Source organism: Sebastes fasciatus, chromosome 2 (genome assembly GCF_043250625.1).
Source record: "Sebastes fasciatus isolate fSebFas1 chromosome 2, fSebFas1.pri, whole genome shotgun sequence".
Lineage (NCBI taxonomy): Eukaryota > Metazoa > Chordata > Actinopteri > Perciformes > Sebastidae > Sebastes > Sebastes fasciatus.
In genome coordinates, this window is record NC_133796.1 from 42737048 (window position 1) to 42757452 (window position 20405).

The following is a 20405-nucleotide window of genomic DNA, read 5'->3' on the forward strand; positions in this document are numbered from 1 at the left end:
GGTGTTACAACTTTTCTTTATGTATAACGGGGGCATGCCAAGTCACAGCATTCTGGTACGTCGCCACAAAATTACTAGCAAGACACATTGAAAAACACTTGAATGTATTCACACACACACACCACACACACTCACTGTCACACACTCATTCAGGCATTTTTTTTGTACAGACCAGAATAATTCATAACTTCATATCAGCTTTAAGAAGTACCTACAGAGTACAGAAACAGACCGAGTTTACCAGCGCGGGCCTTGTTCACACTGCACCAGATTCAGATTCAGATTCAACTTTGTATTCAAATGTTCACATTTAGTTTTTCACATGAAGCTGCTTTAATTAGCGACGGCAAAAGTTTTAACAGCTAAAATACATTCATGTTTATTTTGAAAATGACTTTGGCTGTGAGGTTGTAAAAGACATCTGATGAGCTGCCGACCACGTGGTGCGATAAACTGAGTGAATTTAGCTTTCAGGTTGATTTGTGTAGTCGGGTTTAAACAAGTTAAACTTGGGGAGAGGATTTTCTCTCCCGATACCGATCCTAAAATCCGATACCGAGGATTGATTGGGATTATTTTCTATGTGAGTAAATGACAATCTAACTAAAATGACTTCTTATCTAAATTTTAGTGACAAATGTTGATAAATATGTAAGGGATAATGTACAGCAAGCCGGTCATTATTGTGAAATAAACCCTGACATGTCGATGCAGCACCCCGATGCGAAGCGGAGGTCTCTCATGGCCCTGAAGGGGTTTATTTCACAACAATGACCCGCTCGCTGTACAGTATCCCGCTTATTACACGGCTACTTACTGAAGAAATCAATAATTTGACATAAGAACAGTCCGCCAGAGTCCAACATTAGAACTGCGCCCATAGCAACGGTCTGTTATACATAGCAATGGTCTGTTATACATAGCAACGGTCTGCTATAAAGAAATAACAGACTGTAGAACGGAGTGATTGACCAATCAGAATCGAGTATTCAACAAAGCTGTGTAATAAGATAACTTATTTATCATTTTTTTACTGAATTTTATAACAACAGTGAAAATGACAGTGTGTCTAATGTCTGGTTGACACCCGATCTATATACCGCCAGTGTTGATCTACTAAAGCATATTGGTGAAACGCACTGTGTTGTCAGACTCCTAACACGACTTTACACTGATCAGACCACAGATGGCGCTACAACATGTGTACACTCACCCATGTGTTACACTAAATTTCAAATCAATGAAGTGAGAATGATGTTGTTCAATAATCATTGAAGTCATTTGATGGTTCTGGCTTCTCAAATGTTTTGTCTTACAATGTTGTAAACTGAATATCTTTGGGTTTTGGACTGTTGGTTTGATCAAAAATAAGGAATTTAAAGACGTTACGTAAAGGACATTTTTCCCTACTTTTTGACCTTTTAGGATAATTTATTATTTTCTTGATTAATTGATTAATCGGCATGTTATTATTAGTTGCAGCCCTGCTGTATGTTTGTTAAAGATCGCCCCAGACAATGACTAAATGATCACTGTGGGGACGATGTGGGAGTCTCCTCAAATACAAATCAAATTAATGATCTTTTCATTTTCTTCTTTGTCCTCTATGAAAATAAAACAAGTTTTTGGACATCAGTTCGATGGGTAGTAAACATAGACTGTATATGAAGATGGACGACACGTCTCCACTTCCTCCCACTGTACAGAGGTGAAGTCAAAATATCCCTGGTACGGGAGCTGCCATCTTGAGATTTTGACGTCATTTGGAGCCAGAGTCTGGCAGTAGTGATTGGGGGGCTGGAGCTGTGGTATCGACGTCACCCGTCTGAGCCAATCACGAGCAATCAGCTTGTCAGCGAGAGAGACTCACAGCTGTCAATCATAACGTCCCACCCCCTTTTTACAGCATCAAATAAAAACTTGTCAGAAAAATGAACACTTGATCAAACATCAGTGTGATAAGAACTAGCTAAAATGACAGAAACCATCTTTGGGAAAAATGTATTTGACGTGTTCTTTGGATTTTTAGTTTGGCCCATGTCCCATCCGCTAACATGGAGGCGGGGCTTATGACCTATACTGCAGCCAGCCACCAGGGGGCGAGCCAGATGTTTTGGCTTCACTTTTGGGGAGCTGTCATGTGGTCCATCTTTATGTATAGTCTATGGTAGTGACATAAAACCAGCATCAATAATATGGTCACATGTGGATCAGATATAAGGTTTGGAAAGTAGGAAAACTACAGTCCAGAAGTGGACAACGGACGTGCTTGCAATTATTTTTTTTAATGTCGTTATCTTAAGATAACAAAGCTCATTTTCTCATTATAAAGAGTTAATTATCTCCTCATCTTGAGATAACAGCGTTAAAAAAATACTTGCAAGAACGGCCGTTCTCGGCTTCCGTAAACAGATTAATTGATGTGTTCCCCCTGTACTGAATCTACATTAAAACATGGTGGATCATACAGGAATCTGAATTAGGAGACTTGTAGCTGCAGTGTGAACGTGACCCGACACCTGTTTCATCCTGTAACATTACAGTTTTTAAAGTCTATATAAAACCATTTACATTTGGGGTGAATGTCTCGAGTACAAAAAAGGCACTGCCATTTGTTATTCTAAATATGACTTTCCCAGCCTTGTGCATGCAGTTTTAAAATATAAATTACACTTTTTTTTCTTCCATGTTCTCCTTTTCTTTTTTCTGCATTTTCTTAAATTTTTTGTCTTTTTTTATTATTAAACATACAATATTCTTTTGTCAAATATATACGTAAGCCTGCAGTCAATACAGGACATCGGCTCTTTGATAAAATAAAACTAAATGAAATAAAAGGAGCACAGTCAAGCGGTAACACTTTTGTTACAGAATGGATGCTGCTGAATTTACAAAAGAAATAAAAAGTCTTGGCATCCCATATCGACATAAACTGACTAAACTGCAGAATCTATGACAAAATAAAAGATACAAAACAGCATATATGTCTTGACTTAAAGTACATTAAATGTTTTTGGAATATCAAGGCGTTATCTAACTGTTAATACTGCAGTGTGCACAGCGTTATGGACAACCACAGAGATGATATGCATTTAGAAACAAATAAAAAGAATTTGGTTTGAAGGGATGTATAGTGATCCAGATCTCAGAGCTGTAACCCTCCACTGATCTGTGTTCACACGGACGTCTCTTTGACCCAGAGATGCTGCAGGAAACTGGCGGCTGGCCTGTGGCGTCGGTTTGAACTCTAAATACAAATCTTTACTCTGTTCTGTCACCTAGAAAAATCACATAAACTCTTTAAACGACGTCAGTCACAGACGAGAAACTAGTGTTTTTAAGCAAAACTGAAATAAATCTCCTGAACTTTGTATCAACACCTTTATAACTCAAACATGGCAACGTGATATGTACGTAGATAAAAATACTGCAAAAGTACTACAGTTTCAATAATCCCTTTGATTACATTACTGAATGCAGGTTTGATTATTTTAACAAGTGATGTAAAACATGTTTAAAGGACACATCTGGTGATATTCTCTACTGTAGTTAATGTCAACAAATCCCATAAAAAGACCAAAACCAACAGTGAATGTATCTACTAACAAGTATTGTCTGTGTATCAAAGCCTGATATCCCTTCTTCCTCTGTGAGCTCCATCAAAACACATCAATGCGCCTCACTGTGTCACTGGGTGACATGTTCCTTCATCACCATGAACACACACACTGGACTTTATTATGGCCCTGTTCAGACCTGGTATTAACATGCATCCTGAGTGATCCCATCACAAGTGGACAGTTCTCAGTAAAGGTATCAACGCACTCAAGATGCATAGAGATCGGATCTTTCAGACCACATTCAGAGGTGGTCTGGGCCACATATGACCACATTCTTTTAGCAGTGTGTAGTGAATGAGTCCTGACCACATTAAGGACCGCCTACTCTACTGACATCCCGCTGGGATCCGCGGGTCTCTCCGGTACAATAACCTTTTATTGTGATGTTAATAAAATGTACCCGAATTCACGAATATGTAGGATATTACTACTTTCCTGTAATATTACGTCACAAAGGCTGCTGTAGTAGTGGACACTCAAGACGCATGTTGAGAAGCATTCTAAAGCCAGGTGTGAACAGACGTACTTAGAGCTGTCCACTTGTGATCCGATCACTGTGGACGCATGTTAATACCAGGTCTGAACAGGGCCTTAGACTCAAACCCACATCCACCGTCCTCCTGTCACAAATACTCACTAGAGCACCAAATGTGGATTAATCCACCGCTGAAAATAGTCCCCAACTAATGCACTATTTCCTCCTGTTTGTTGGATAAAAACTACAGTGATCAGCTGTTTTTAGGTAATAACAGAGCATTTAAAAAAAACCTAAAAAACCCGAAATATTTGTGACAAGTTCTTAAATATTGACATCTTCAGTAGGACCCAATGGGCTTGGAGCTGCTAGCCACAGACAGGAAGTCAGAAAGTATTGAGTGACGAACTAATACTCTGTTGAACTGTTAAAAATGATCAATAATCCCTCCAAAATACCACATTAAGACAACAAGACCTTGAGGAACACCATAGAAAAAGCCATACTGTGATTTTCTATCTAAAACTTTTGACATTTGGAGATTTGCAAGAATGGCATTTTTCGGCGATTGGATGGCGAGCACTTCTGTTCTGGAAACTGCTCAGAAACCCCTTATTACTAGGTATTATCTTACTAGAAAAGTCATCCATCCTCTGAACTCTGTCTTTTCTCAGGATTTGTTGACAAGACAAATAAAGAATAATGCCAGCCTTATCCTTTAAAGTACATTGAAACCTACAGTGGTCACATCTCCCACTCAGGACCAAACAGTCAGGTGGTAACACGCCCACAGCACCAAGTTCAGACTCCAGATCAGAATGGACCAGTCTACTTCCTGGCCTGCTAAAGACTACTACAACAACAACAACAACAACACACCACTGTTTTGTTTGCCGACAGCTCGTCTTACGTGACTTTTGTAACCGAACATGAATCGATGTCTCTGTGATGGACCGGCTGCTGCTCTCCGACAGCAAAGCTTCACATGAAAAATCCTCAACATGACACTGATGGATACAAACAAGATTATAGTTCAACAACAGCAACAACAAAAGGAAAATAGTCAAGTCAACAATAACTATGTTAATATTTGAGATGTACGTATGGTCACCAGCCATAACATGTTAATACATATGGTACTTTAAATAATAATACACCTAAATGAGTAAAAGTATCACCTCTGCAAAAATTATGAAAAAAAAGAATAAATAATTGCATCTACTTTAAGTACTGATTCATATGTCAGTGACAGTCTACGATGAGACGTGATGCTGCTCTCGCAGAGGAGCATCAGAAAAAAACAAGATGTTAACATCAGTTCATGTCACAATCATGCTTTGGTGGAATCTTCATCTTCGTTCACAAACGTACAGACGACGTCTGATTGGCTCTCATAGACTCAAAGTATAAGAGCGGAAAACCTACTTGAAACACTGAGACAAAAGTCTGCAGCAATATCACTACACACACTTTATTTGTGGTGTGTGCACTGATCCAGACTGCAGTTTCAAGCCACCAATCAAGATGGCAGTTTGGGCTCCAGACGTCACAATAAGGCACCTTAACAGAATGTCTGCATGTTTTAGTCACTTTTAAAGGAGCGCTGTGTAGGATTTAGTGGCATCTAGTTGGCTTGTGGACTGCCATTTTGAAGCCTCGAGTTCGGCATTTTGGCAGTCGCCATCTTGGTTTTTTGCAACCAGAAGTATGACAAGAGGGATGAGCTAAGGACAACCTGAGAAAGGGTTAAAGTTGTAAGACGAAAACACGGACAACTTCCAGACAACGCCGTGGTAGCTTTATGCTCTATCACACCCCTGCTTTATGGTCTATCTGACTCTAAATGGGACCATCATTTACTAAATGAACATCATGCTGTATTGAAGAAGACTTGAAACTAGAGATTGAGACCATAAACTCATGTTTACAATGTTTACTGAGGTAATAAATCAAGTGAGAAGTAGACTCATTTTCTCATAGACTTCTATACAACCAGACTTCTTTTAGCAACCAGAGGAGTCGCCCCCTGCTGGCTGGTAGAAAGAATGCAGGTTTAAGGCACTTCAGCATTGGCTTCACTTTTCAGAACTGGAGGTTGCCGCCTGGTAAAAACATGAAAGGCTCTCTCTGGAGCCAGCGTTTGGTTTGTCTGTTCTGGGCTACTGTAGAAACATGGAGGACTCCGTGAAGAGGACCCGCTCCATATGTATGTAAACGGCTCATTCTAAGCTTACGAAAACACAACGATTCTTAGTTTCAGGGGATTATACACTAAAGAAAACATAGCTATGAATATTATATTCCATTTCTACCAATAGATCCACCTAAATCCTACACACTGCTCCTTTAATACAGTTAACACTGGCTATTTTTTAAAGCGTAATGTAGTGTTTTAGATTTCTTTATCATGTTTTCCCAAACTTGTAGGTAGCCAGTGGTTTCTATAATGGTTGTAAAGTGAGGTTGAACAGACCTGAAGCTTGCTTGAGAAGGTGATTCATGAACAGCAAACATCACGCCAAACATTCATTTTTAGGTGCACTGTACTGCACTATCAAACAACAAGTACTTCACTGTTATGGATTAACTTTCCCAAGGTCAAGACTATACGAGTTCATTTTAATAGCATTATAAGTGGTAAAAGGGCCAAAACATGCACAAACTCTGGTGTGGTCCTTTAACCGCGTGTGACTTAAGAGATTTTCAACTCCAACATCCACCGTCAGACAAACAGAAATCATTTAAGGTCAATGAGAGGCGTCAGGAGCTTTTTCGTCTACGCTGTGGGATTCAACTTTGCCACCTGTTGTGGTTCCAACGCTCGACTTCTGTCCACTGAGACCGAAACTCTGCAGTTGAGTGTCAATCTCATCTCTTCAAATCTGCTCAGTTTGCTCCAAAGCACAAAACTGTTGCTTGAGCCTTGAACATTTGGATTTTAGTGTATCACATTATCAAGTGCAGGGTACAAAGGAAGTACTATAGAATTGCAACAAACTAATGAAAGAAACTAAACAACAATAATAATCAATACTCCTCGATGATGATGAACTGATCAGGGGTCAGGACTCTCAGTGCACATGCTCAGGTGATAAGCGGCACAGAGGGGAGTTTCCAAACCAGCTTATTTCAATATAAACCTTTTTCTTATAAAGTCTGTATTCCAGACACAATAAACTGAGGATAAATATTAAGACACAGAATAACCATAAAATCATAAAAATCATAAAAAAAAGAAGAAATTCCACATAGGCCTGCACCGACAGAGCAGATAGACGACCATGTTAGACGGGAAATCTTTGAGGGGATTCCTGCACTGATATTTTCTCATAAATGATTTATGGATGATCTGCCTGTGTGTCCATAGACCTCAGCGTCTGCACTGCCATAACTGTGTGTGGCCAGCAGGTGGAGGTAAGCACTAATGAGACAATCTCTGGGAAAACTACCCTTCATTGATTGACAGTGTTTGATTTCTCCAATGTTGCAACGCGATCCAAGTGAAATCGACCTCCTGTGTTTTCTTTTCCTGTCATCTTCTCCCACATTTCACAAGCTTCCTTTCCTCCAGAAAAGATATTTCGTTGTAACATGCAGCTTAAGCATATCACCCTGCGTTAGAAAAAATGACTAAACCCAGTATCTGAACATGCAGACAGATCCCACGATATTAATCTCCCATTATAAAAAAAGCCCTACATTTTCAATGTATCGTGCCTACAAAGGCTCAAAGATTTCATACAGTACATGCTGTGGATAAACTAACTGACCGCTGGAAAACTCACTTCCTCCTACTCTCACAACATGATCAGACTTGACATCATCTTCCTCCCGTCATCTTCGGCCGATCAAAGGTCCCGCCTCTGATGTCTTTCTCCTTTAAACATCCGCTTCCCTTTCCAGTATCACCTCATCTTGATTCTTTTCTTCTACTACTTCCTGTGTCTTTCTCCACGTCTTCCTCGTATCATTCTTCACACATCTGCTCTACCTCCTCTCCTTCTTGTTCTCTCTGGCTTTGTAAATGTTCAAGCCATCTTTGCTGTTGGCTACTAAAATAAAGAATAAGCACGTTGGTTGTAAACTAGCGTGATGGCTACTCGTGGGACGTAAAGCTGGTAGACAGCCAAGGCTTTACAGAATATTACACAATTCATACCTGAAATTCATACATGTTTCTGTACCCTTTGAAAGTAGCATCATTATGTAAACAATAAATACATACAATACAAATAAATGATTCTTTTTTTTGCCACCCATTACTGGGCGAGAGGCCTTCCCTAGATCTCCTCACTGGATGCTCACTGAAAACAGTCAAGGAAATCCCAAACTGCATCCTTCTTGTTCTGCTTGTCTCGTCTTGTTTTTGGGGTCTGAGGTACTGTTATGGATCTGAAGGATGCCACGAGCTGTGGTCGATGTGCGGGGACCAGAGGGTGTTGGAGAGGGAAAGGGGCCTCAGTCTCACTGGGCCCTGATCCACAGGTCAGCGTCTCCCTTCTGCTGGACTGCAGTACTGCTTCTGACCTCCCAGTGGTGGGGGGTGGGAGGGTGGGGTGGGGGGGGGGGGGGGGGGGTGGGGGGGGTGGCACTGTTCACACACTGTCCAGGCCGAGTTCAATGCTTTTCTCTCTCTCCTCACCCAGACGCAGGCGACGGTGAGCATGCTGGCGGAGCAGGAAGTGTGTTTGTTTCCGACCCGTTGGACGGTGCCAATGTGATAGCTTGTGTTAGCCGTTTGATGATCGGCTCTCTCGTGTTTCTTGGATCCCGCCCGATCCTTTGGTTCAGCTCTGCCATTGGCTACAGGGAGATGGGACAGGAGGGCTGGTGACCTCGAGGTGACTTATCGTGAGAGAGCCTCGTGAGAGAGCCTCGTGAACCCGCGCTGTCCTCCTGCTCTCACTCAGGTCCTCCTTTCATATTGTTGATGTGCGGTCAGCACCATCTGAGGAGGAACAGCAGAGAGAAGAAAGGGCGTTAGAGTTTAACTTCATCCTCAGATAGGGTTAGTGTTATTATCACAGTGTGGATGTAGAATCAAGGGTTCTGATGAAGATAAAACTGGAACAGTGAGAAGGCTCCTAACTCTAACCCCCTGTCTTTCACCGGTGCATGCTGGGACAGGCTCCAGCTTTCCTATGACACTGAATAAGCTGGGGCAGAGAAAGATTTCAGGTCTCAGAGCAACTTATATGTCCAGTTTGCTACAATATCAATGAAGCGTTTCAGAGATGGAGAGAAAACATTGCTAATAGTTTAGCTTAGCCTCCTGCTAACAGTAATTAGCCATCAGGAGAAGGCAAAACTACTGAACAAGGAGAGAAAATGTTGCTAATAGTTCAGCTTAGCCTTCTGATAACCATAATTACCCATAATTAATAGAATAAACTATTAGAGCGATAGAGAGAAAATGTTGCTAATAGACTAAACTATTAGAGAAATGGAGAGAAAATGTTGCTAATAGATTAAACTATTAGAGAAATGGAGAGAAAATGTTGCTAATAGATTAAACTATTAGAGAAATGGAGAGAAAATGTTGCTAATAGATTAAACTATTAGAGAAATGGAGAGAAAATGTTGCTAATAGACTAAACTATTAGAGAAATAGAGAGAAAATGTTGCTAATAGACTAAACTATTAGAGAAATAGAGAGAAAATGTTGCCAATAGACTACACTATTAGAGAGATAGAGAGAAAATGTTGCTAATAGACTAAACTATTAGAGAAATAGAGAAAATGTTGCTAATAGACTAAACTATTAGAGAAATAGAGAGAACATGTTGCTAATAGACTAAACTATTAGAGAAATGGAGAGAAAATGTTGCTAATAGATTAAACTATTAGAGAAATAGAGAAAATGTTGCTAATAGACTAAACTATTAGAGAAATAGAGAGAAAATGTTGCTAATAGATTAAATTATTAGAGAAATGGAGAGAAAATGTTGCTAATAGACTAAACTATTAGAGAAATAGAGAGAAAATGTTGCTAATAGACTAAACTATTAGAGAAATGGAGAAAATGTTGCTAATAGATTAAACTATTAGAGAGATAGAGAGAAAATGTTGCTAATAGACTAAACTGTTAGAGAAATAGAGAGAAAATGTTGCTAATAGATTAAACTATTAGAGAAATAGAGAGAAAATGTTGCTAATAGACTAAACTATTAGAGAAATAGAGAGAAAATGTTGCTAATAGATTAAACTATTAGAGAAATAGAGAAAATGTTGCTAATAGACTAAACTATTAGAGAAATGGAGAGAAAATGTTGCTAATAGATTAAACTATTAGAGAAATGGAGAGAAAATGTTGCTAATAGATTAAACTATTAGAGAAATAGAGAGAAAATGTTGCTAATAGACTAAACTATTAGAGAAATGGAGAGAAAATGTTGCTAATAGACTAAACTATTAGAGAAATAGAGAGAAAATGTTGCTAATAGATTAAACTATTAGAGAAATGGAGAGAAAATGTTGCTAATAGATTAAATTATTAGAGAAATGGAGAGAAAATGTTGCTAATAGACTAAACTATTAGAGAAATAGAGAAAATGTTGCTAATAGACTAAACTATTAGAGAAATAGAGAGAAAATGTTGCTAATAGACTAAACTATTAGAGAAATGGAGAGAAAATGTTGCTAATAGACTAAACTATTAGAGAAATGGAGAGAAAATGTTGCTAATAGATTAAACTATTAGAGAAATAGAGAGAAAATGTTGCTAATAGACTAAACTATTAGAGAAATGGAGAGAAAATGTTGCTAATAGACTAAACTATTAGAGAAATAGAGAAAATGTTGCTAATAGACTAAACTATTAGAGAAATAGAGAGAAAATGTTGCTAATAGACTACGCTATTAGAGAGATAGAGAGAAAATGTTGCTAATAGATTAAACTATTAGAGAGATAGAGAGAAAATGTTGCTAATAGACTAAACTATTAGAGAAATAGAGAGAAAATGTTGCCAATAGACTACACTATTAGAGAGATAGAGAAAATGTTGCTAATAGATTAAACTATTAGAGAAATAGAGAGAAAATGTTGCCAATAGATTAAACTATTAGAGAAATGGAGAGAAAATGTTGCTAATAGACTAAACTATTAGAGAGATAGAGAGAAAATGTTGCTTATAGTTTGGCCTTCTGCTAACTGTTGCAGCAAACCTTTGGCTGGGGTTAGCAGTAGCTAAACTATTAGCAACATTTTCTCTCCATCTCTGAAATGCTTTGCCGATATTGTACCACCCTCTTTTTAATTAGTCCGTCTTAACACTAACACTTGTTGTCCCTGAGAGTGAGTGATTATACATATTCAGAAAAACTCATATTTCTTTTACCATTGTTAAAAAACAAGCCAACAAAACTTGCTGGCCAGCGCTAGCTAACATGATCACAGAATTGTTTTGCCTCCACCGACAGTGTGCCCACAGAAATACGTTATCATGTTTACTAATGCCTAGTTCACACTAAATCACTTTAGTCCTGATTTTCCACTCCCCGACAAAAGCCCCAGATCAGAAGCAAATCCGCACTGGCTCGCCATGTGTGAATTGATCAAAGATGGGAGCTGATGCTTGTTGCACCTAGAGGAATCAATAGTAAAAAAGAGTGTGGAAACAGGCTATTTTGTGACAACATCAGCAATGTGTCTTGTGTATGATGTCACGTAATTTGTATTTCTCGTGTGTTTTTGTGAAAAAACGTAGTTTGGAGACCTCATCGGGGATTCCTCCTGCTGAAAGATCTTACAGTAGGTGACCTCATGTCACCGGTCAGTCATGTAGTGTGAAAACCGCAACGACTAAAGACTCACGTTTACCAGACAGCAAGTTGTGTAGTGTGAACAGTACAGAGATCTGACCACTTTGAAAGTCCTGTAGTGTGAACTTAGCCTAACATGTTCAGAGAATGATTCTGCCTCCACCTCCACTCTGTCCACAGATATACAGTACATCATCATGCTTACTAACAGAAAGGGATCTATAGATGCTTCAGATTACCCTCTGCTGGCTGTATAACTCAAATTAAAGTCTTTAGTTTTCATGCCTCTCTGCCTTCTGAGCAGATTTCCTGCTAATCTCCCAAATTTGCTTTAAGGTTTAAAAAATAAAAATAAACTAATTCCAACCACAGTTTTCATTCATTTGACTTATTACACATATCAATCTCTTATCTACTATTCTTGCATCACTGCATGACGCTGGTCGTCTTCCTGGCTATCTTTATAATGGCTCTACCTTCTTCCTGACCGTGTGTCAGACGCTATATTATTGTAAGCACTGTATAAAAAGAGGAGTAGTGATCAACGGCTTGTAAAGAAGGCTGGAGGCGTTTTCTGACTTGGTGAACAGCGAGGGGCCGGAGCCCACACTGTCATGGTGAGAGAACAACGCATCTGTAAAAATACTGATAGAGCCTTTCAGAGGAAAACAACAGTCTGACAGCTGTTACCTCTGGCGTGGCTGAAGAGGGAAATGTGATCAAGCTACGCACTGGTGGACAATTGTATTCCATCATGATACTGAAAGGGTAGGTTAATGTCCCTGTGAGCTCTTGATGAATACCGCGGCAAAAAATACAGAATAATATACTGTATAAAAATGTCAACATCCTTTTCTTTACACCCAGGAAACATTGTATTGTAGCTGGTTCGGATTTTGTTACCACGTTATGTTCTGAAGCTCACCATAGCTGGCTGGATGTTTAGGTCGAGAGACGAGGAAGAGGCAAAATAAGGAGTTTCTTCAGTTAAACGCACTCCTTCGTACGACCTACTCCTAACACACACACACCCTACTCTCTCTCACTCACACACACACCCTACTCTCTCTCACTCACACACACACACACCCTACTCTCTCTCTCTCACACACACACACACCCTACTCTCTCTCACACACACACACACACTACTCTCTCTCTCACACACACACACACACTACTCTCTCTCTCACACACACACACACACTCACACACACTACTCACACACACACACACACACACACACACACACACACACACACACACACACACACACACACACACACACACACACACACACACACACACACACACACACACACACACACACACACACACACACACACACACACACACACACACACACACACACACACACACACACACACACACACACACACACACACACACACACACACACACACACAAAGCAGCACTTGTCCAGCGCTCTGCGTCGAGCACTGAGGCCCACTGTCTTCACCTCAGTGGAGTTTTGAGATGGGGGGAGTTGGCACCGACTTTAACCCAGACTGAAAATCACTGTACATGGGAATATGGAATATTCTGCACACCCACTGACTGGCTTGACTCGGGCCACGTCCGCCATCTATACCGACACAGAAAAATGCTTATATCTCATCTAGTGGGCTATTCTGTCTCTTTCTCAGATCTCATGACAATCATAAGTCTGAGATTAATAATTGCACATTATTTCCTAAAAGCTAGTCCACAATGTGTGGTGTGTCTCTTCCAGAGCCCAGGCTGAAAATCAGGGGACAAAGGCTCTGGAACAACCAGCCCGAGGAAATAAGGCTGTCGGAGTCAGCGTCTTCTTTTAAGCCTCTTCTAAAAACATACTTTTATCGGAAAGCATATCCTGATTTTATCTGAGCTGCTTGTATATTTGATTGATTTTTAATATCTTGTTTATTATTTTAATTTAGCTATTCGTGTATTTTATTTCATTTTCTCTCTGTGAAGCGCTTTGTACTTTGTTTAGATAAGCGCTCTATAAATGAAGTTCATTATTATTATTGCTAAAGGTGAGAGCAGTATTTTAAAATTCAAATGATCTCTAAAAATTCAGATTTTAGTAGTTTTATTTGAGAGAGAGAGAGATTTTGCTAAAACCAACTTTTCTCTTCTGGCTCTTCCCATTTTATTTCCCTCTTGATCTGAACTCGGCTGAAAGAATTGCTGTCAGATTTCAAACTTGGCAAGTTTTGGACCTGCCTGAAAACCCCTCGATGGGCTCCAACAAGTCTGGAGTTACCGATGGGCAAGAAACCTCCAGACTTTAAGCTGTTCACAGGATACCTGACTGAGTGTTGGAATAGACCTTAAGATCAGTGTTACGATCAACTTTAAGGGACCTGAACCAAACATGATTCACTAACTGATATGATTTTTGGACACTTTGCTTTTGGCATGTTACATGTTTTAAATCTGTTTATATTGTTTTGAGGAATACAAAATCAATATCCCTACTAGAAATTGTAAAGTACTGAGTAGTTGTTGTTTCTTCCAGGAGAGTTTTAATTTCTCCACACACACTAAACACAAGGTACATATATTGTATGTTAGCGAATTATGTAAATTAAAATTAATCTGGAAGAAAATATGAATGCTTTTAGTCCTATTTAGAACATGGGGCAGTGGTGCACTTCAGCCTCTTGTGGCCGAAATGAGTATTACAACAACAAACACTGGATCCTGAGAAAAAAAAAATGTTCACCTGTTTTACAGATGAAAAAAAACATTTAAGGAACTTAGAAAGATTATCCTGGCAAAACATTTTTGACCTGTTCTTGAGTCATAAACACAGAAGAGAAAACTACAGTATTTAGAGCAGACTTTTTCTCACTTGCTTCTCAGGACTTCGTAGAATAGGTCTATTTATTTTAGTCAATATTGATGTTAGTTCACATGTCACATATTCTACAAGTTAGATGGAAGAAAAAGATCACTATATAAACTGAGGAAAGAAAGTTCGGAAACTTGTGTTTGGTGGATTATTTCTCTGTTGTTACAATGCTAATTGGCATTGTATTTTACATGGTTGGAAAGCCCTTCGCAATGATGTCCAACTTGTAAGGATCATGCATTTGTGGGATGAGCAGCACAGCTGATTATGTGGATAGCGCCCAAGAAAAATGTTCCAAAATGCTCGATGTAAAATACAATGCCAATTAGTATTGTAACAACAGAGAAATAATCCACCAAACACAAGTTTACTAACTTTTTTTTCCCAGTTTAGTTTGGGAACCACTGATCAAGAGTGACACTGGGAAAATGTTGGGATACACTTTTGGTTTTGTTTATCATTCTTGTCTTCCATTGCTGGCGACAAAATGAAGAACTCAAATACACAAAACAGTTTTAAAATCAAACAGTACTGCAGCCAGGAACCAAAGTGGATTCATTCTCAACAGCTCAGATAATTCAGTCTGTACAATAAGGACAGAGACCTGGACAATATGATCATTATGTACAGCGGGATGCGAGTGACCACATTACTCTATGATCCACTTAAACATCCCATCCTGAATATGATCACAGACAGGATAGTGTTCATGTAATAATGGAAGAGAGAGAGCCTTACATGTTCTTGCACCACATTTAATATCTGGAACAACTGCATTTGATGTATTACGGTTTAATAATTAGGATCAATTAAAGACTTGCGTTACCTCCCAAGGCGTGCTCTGTCATACTCAGACACAGAGACTCAAGGCGATTGTTGATGTCTGGCTCCGTCACTGGTAACTGCAGATCTGTACAGGAAAAAAAACTAAATTAAAGCAACATCAGCATTAGTGATTAAATTGTATTCATATTAAACAAATGATGTGGACAAAATGTCCTCATGATGATGGTCACAGCAGGTCCAGGTCAGCAGGTGAAGGAAACGTTAGTCAAATTACAAAAGATTCAATTTCTACAGTCGATCTCGTCCACGACAGAAGTTACAGTATGTAAAATATCAGTGTCCACTAGTTCCTCATGTGTTGAAAAGTTGTATAAAATGTGTTTAATGACTTCACACACACTCTTAATCAGAGTCAAACAGAATCATGATACTTTAACTTCCCCCCACACTTTTTTTAATAAGTCGTGACCAGACAATAACGGTGCTTTGATCGATTGGCCACCGATCGGTATCGGCCGATGTTCGTTCTAAATATACTGGAAAAACAAAGTACAGAAACTTGTGTTTGGTGGATTATTTCTCTGTTGTTACAATGCTAATGGTCATTGTATTTTACATGGTTGGAAAGCCTGTTTATTTACCTTCACAATGATGTCCAACTTGTAAGGATCATGCATTTGTGGGATGAGCAGCACAGCTGATTATGTGGGTAGCGCCCAAGAAAAATTTGCCAAAATACTCTGCCAATGGTAAACAGTGTATTGTCATAAGGCTACCAGGAAGCCTGCAATAACTGCCCTTCAACGTCAGGCCCGTTTGCGCTGGTGTCGACAACACAGACAATGGAACCTGAATATGTGGGGGAATGTCATGTTCAGTGATGAGTCCAGGTTCTGTCTGCCAAAGTTGGAAGGCAGGGTCAAAGTATGGAGACGACGTGGAGAACGTTATGCTGATTGTTGCACCGATGGAGTAACAGCTTTTGGTGGGGGCAGTGTCATGATGTTGGGGGGCATCTCCCCCACTGGCAAAACAAGGCTTGTCATCATTGAAGGCCATCTCAATGCAGTGAGATATCAGGATGAGATTCTGCAGCCAGTGGCGATCCCATATCTCCACAATCTGGGACCTAACTTCATCCTCCAAGAAACAACGCTCGCCCCCACAGAGCCAGGGTTATCACAGACTACCTCCACAATGTGGGAGTAGAGAGAATGGAACGGCCTGCCAAGAGTCCACACCTCAACCCAATTCAACACTTGTGGGATCAGCTTGGGCGTGCTGTACGTGTTAGAGTGACCAACACAACCACGATGGCTGACCTGCAACGAACTCTGGTTGAGGAATGGAACGCCATCCCACAGCAACGTGTGAGCAGGTTGGTGACCAGCATGAGGAGGAGGTGCCAGGCTGTTGTGGCTGCGTATGGATCTTCCACCGCTACTGAGGCTCCTGACGGTGGATTAAATGAATAAAGTGTAAAATAGCCAATATGTCTTGTTTCTTCCTTGTTACTGGTAATGGCCGATCAAAAGAGCTGATCAGATGACATAAACCATGCAAGAAAATGTCTGTACGCGCTGCTACAATGATGTCTCTAAAGCTCCTTGTAGAATGGGACATTGTTGCTCCGTCCCTAAGCCGGCAGCGGAGGTAGTCACAGGGCTGAATCAAGGTCCGTGTAAAAAGGACAGCCATCATGGTGGGACTATACATATAACCCTAATTAATTCAGATCAGTTTACTGAGACAATGTTATCCACTCAAGCAGAGTGCGGTCTCAATAATCAGATTATACCACACCGTTAACTCCACCACTGACACACATGCTACATCTAAACAGTGACTGCAGGGTAGGGATGGAACAGTTGGGTTCATATCACGGTTTTGGGGTCACGGTTTTGGGTTCGGTTCGGTACATTAATGTTACAGCGAGGAAGTCAATTTCGATTTCAACATGCTTTTAATTTATTTGGCAAAAATAAGTTAACAAATGTTTGCCTTAACAAAAGTATGGCTTCCATAAAGAACAAATACACTTCTTCATTGACACGTTAACTGAAAGAATAGCTCTTCTACAGTCATTAGTACAAACAAAAATGCACCTTTGTTATTTTCATATAAATATGATAAAATTATAAACTAAGGCCGTACATTGAAACATAAGCTCAACCAGAACCATACTAAAAAACATAGAGCTTTTATGAATGAGCCACAGTATGAGCTGTGAGCTTATAGCTCATTCAACAGTGGCTCTTTGGTCATAATTCTTACTATAACAGTTAAGGCACTCAAATACTGACATATTGTCAATAAGAAAAAATGAATTACAAAAATAAAATCACAAATGTCTGTAATGTAAATGTAATGTTCCATTTTAAGGCTGTTGGTAAATCCTCAACTGCTGCTTATGCTAGTTTCTACAGGGCAGGCACAACAGACTAACATTCACACGTGAAGGCTCACGCTCTTTGACCATCTGCTTTAATTCTGTATTGTTTAGGATGGAGTGAGGTCGTATATGCAGCGATAAACACTCTTATAGCATCAGATATTATTAATTCTGTATAGTTTATGATGGAGTGTGGTCGTATATGCAGTGATAAACACTCTTATAGCATCAGATATTATTAATTCTGTATAGTTTATGATGGAGTGTGGTCGTATATGCAGTGATAAACACTCTTATAGCATCAGATATTATTAATTCTGTATAGTTTATGATGGAGTGTGGTCGTATATGCAGTGATAAACACTCTTATAGCATCAGATATTATTAATTCTGTATAGTTTATGATGGAGTGTGGTCGTATATGCAGCGATAAACACTCTTATAGCATCAGATATTATTAATTCTGTATAGTTTATGATGGAGTGTGGTCGTATATGCAGTGATAAACACTGTTATAGCATCAGATATTACTCTCCGTCCAGTCTGCTTTTGTTTCGCTCCGCTAATCGACACATCCGGGTGATGCCGTCGTAATTAAATGTTTCAATTGTCCACATATAAACCCGACTTCAGTTGAACAGTGTCGGCGTACAGTTTGACACAAATCGTTGTCAGTTTAGCTTGACTATCATGAGCTACTGGGCGCTACAGCGCTGCGATTATTCCTGGTGCACTGCCAAAACTTTCCTGGTGAAACTCACGCTCCAGAGCTTCTGTTCCCTGCGTGCGAGTACTAGACATAATCAGCTGTTTGGATAACGGCGAAAGGAGGTTGCAGACCGAACCAAACATCCTGAACCGAACGGTTCGGGTCAAATACACAAACCGTTCCACCCCTACTGCAGGGGCATGGCGTCCTTTGTCAAATGACTGTGTGTTTGTTTGTGTGTGTGTGTGTGTGTGTGTGTGTGTGTGTGTTTGTGTGTGTATCAATCAATGTTCTTTGCTTTGAACTACATGCTAATATGAAATATTACTATAATTATCTGTCTCTGTAAATATCAGATCTAACTTCTTTTTTTTTAACTTTATTGGCATTAATACAAATTAACAGGGAATTAATCATCACACAACAAACCGCCTTGAGACTGGGCCTCACCTGACATACATGTACACAAAAACAGAGTAACGCCACATATGGATGGAGTGCACCCACATCCACCCACATATATACCTACAAAAACTATACAAAGACAATTAAGTACAAGATTCCTGACTAAGGTATTCTATAACTATATTCTGTAACATCCATCTCCTTTTAAAAATAGGCAATTTCAGTTGTACCTGGGCAGTCATGTATTCCCTCATGTACACCTGTTTGACTACATTTAAATTGGGGAGGGATTGAACCATGAAAGCTAGTCTTGAAGAATATTCATCCTTACGGACTCTATCCTGCCAAACAGCGATAGTGGCAGCACATCCCATCTGTTAAGATCCTTTAATTTCTTTAATCAATTTATTGTGATTTGATGAAAATAATTGTGTAGTTTTATGTGTAAGAATAACCTCAAGGTATCTGAATCCCTGCTTGGATCTTTTGAAAGAGGCCAGGTCGTCTAGTCGGGGAGGCCAGTCCCCGGTTATCATCATGGCCTCAGATTTGTTTGTATTAACCTTGTACCCTGACACTGCACTTCACTCATTAAGGCTATGGAGGAGGGCGGGGACAGAAGAAATGGGGTTTTCTAAGAATAATAATATGTCATCTCCGAAAAGTGCCAATTTGTGTTGCTCATTTCTGTCATCAGATATGCCCTTTATGGAGGGATTAGCTCTTATTAATTCAGCCAGCGGTTCGATGCTGAGTGCAAACAAGGAGGGTGATAAAGCATCTCCCTGGCGGGTGCCACGTCCCAGAGGGAAAAATTCTGAGCAGTGTCCATTTACCCTAACTCTAGATCTAGGATTTTTAGAAAACACTTCAATCCACTTAACAAATGTGTCATTAAAGCCCATATAATTGAGAGTCCGTTCTAAAAAGGTCCAGTTGACCCGATCAAATGCCTTCTCAGAATCTAAGCTGAGAAGCAGTGCCGGGGTGTCCCTCTTGGCTGCAATTGACTGTAAGTTAAGGGCTCTTCTGACATTGTCAGTTCCCTGTCGGTTGTTAATAAAACCTGTCTGGTCTGGCTTTACAAGTTTATTGATACGTTTTTGTATCATGTTTGCTACAATGGAGGTCAAAATGTTAAGATCTACACAGAGGAGGCTAATTGGGCGGTAAGACATGCACTGAGTCGGGTCTTTATTTTCTTTATGAATAACACTTATTACTGCATCTGACCATGACCCAGGCGGGTTTCCTTCCGTTAGTGCATAAAACTGGGGTTAACTCATTTACAAACATTTTGTAATATTCTCCAGGAAAGCCATCTACCCCTGGAGATTTATTATTTTTAAGTTTGAGAATATTCTCTTTGATCTCTTCTTCTTTAATGGGAGACG

At 39.7% G+C, this 20405-nt stretch overlaps 1 protein-coding gene across 1 annotated transcript in view; it reads right to left on the reverse strand.

The window, feature by feature from the left end:
• Positions 1-20405, reverse strand: part of samd4a (sterile alpha motif domain containing 4A) — a 110657-nt gene continuing 90252 nt past the window's right edge. Inside the window, exons 12-13 of the mRNA XM_074624213.1 lie at positions 15546-15629; positions 1-9043 (exon numbers count right to left, since the gene is read on the reverse strand). Coding sequence (XP_074480314.1) covers positions 9015-9043; positions 15546-15629 — 113 coding nt within the window. The 3' untranslated portion in view covers positions 1-9014. The remainder of the gene's footprint in view (positions 9044-15545; positions 15630-20405) is intronic.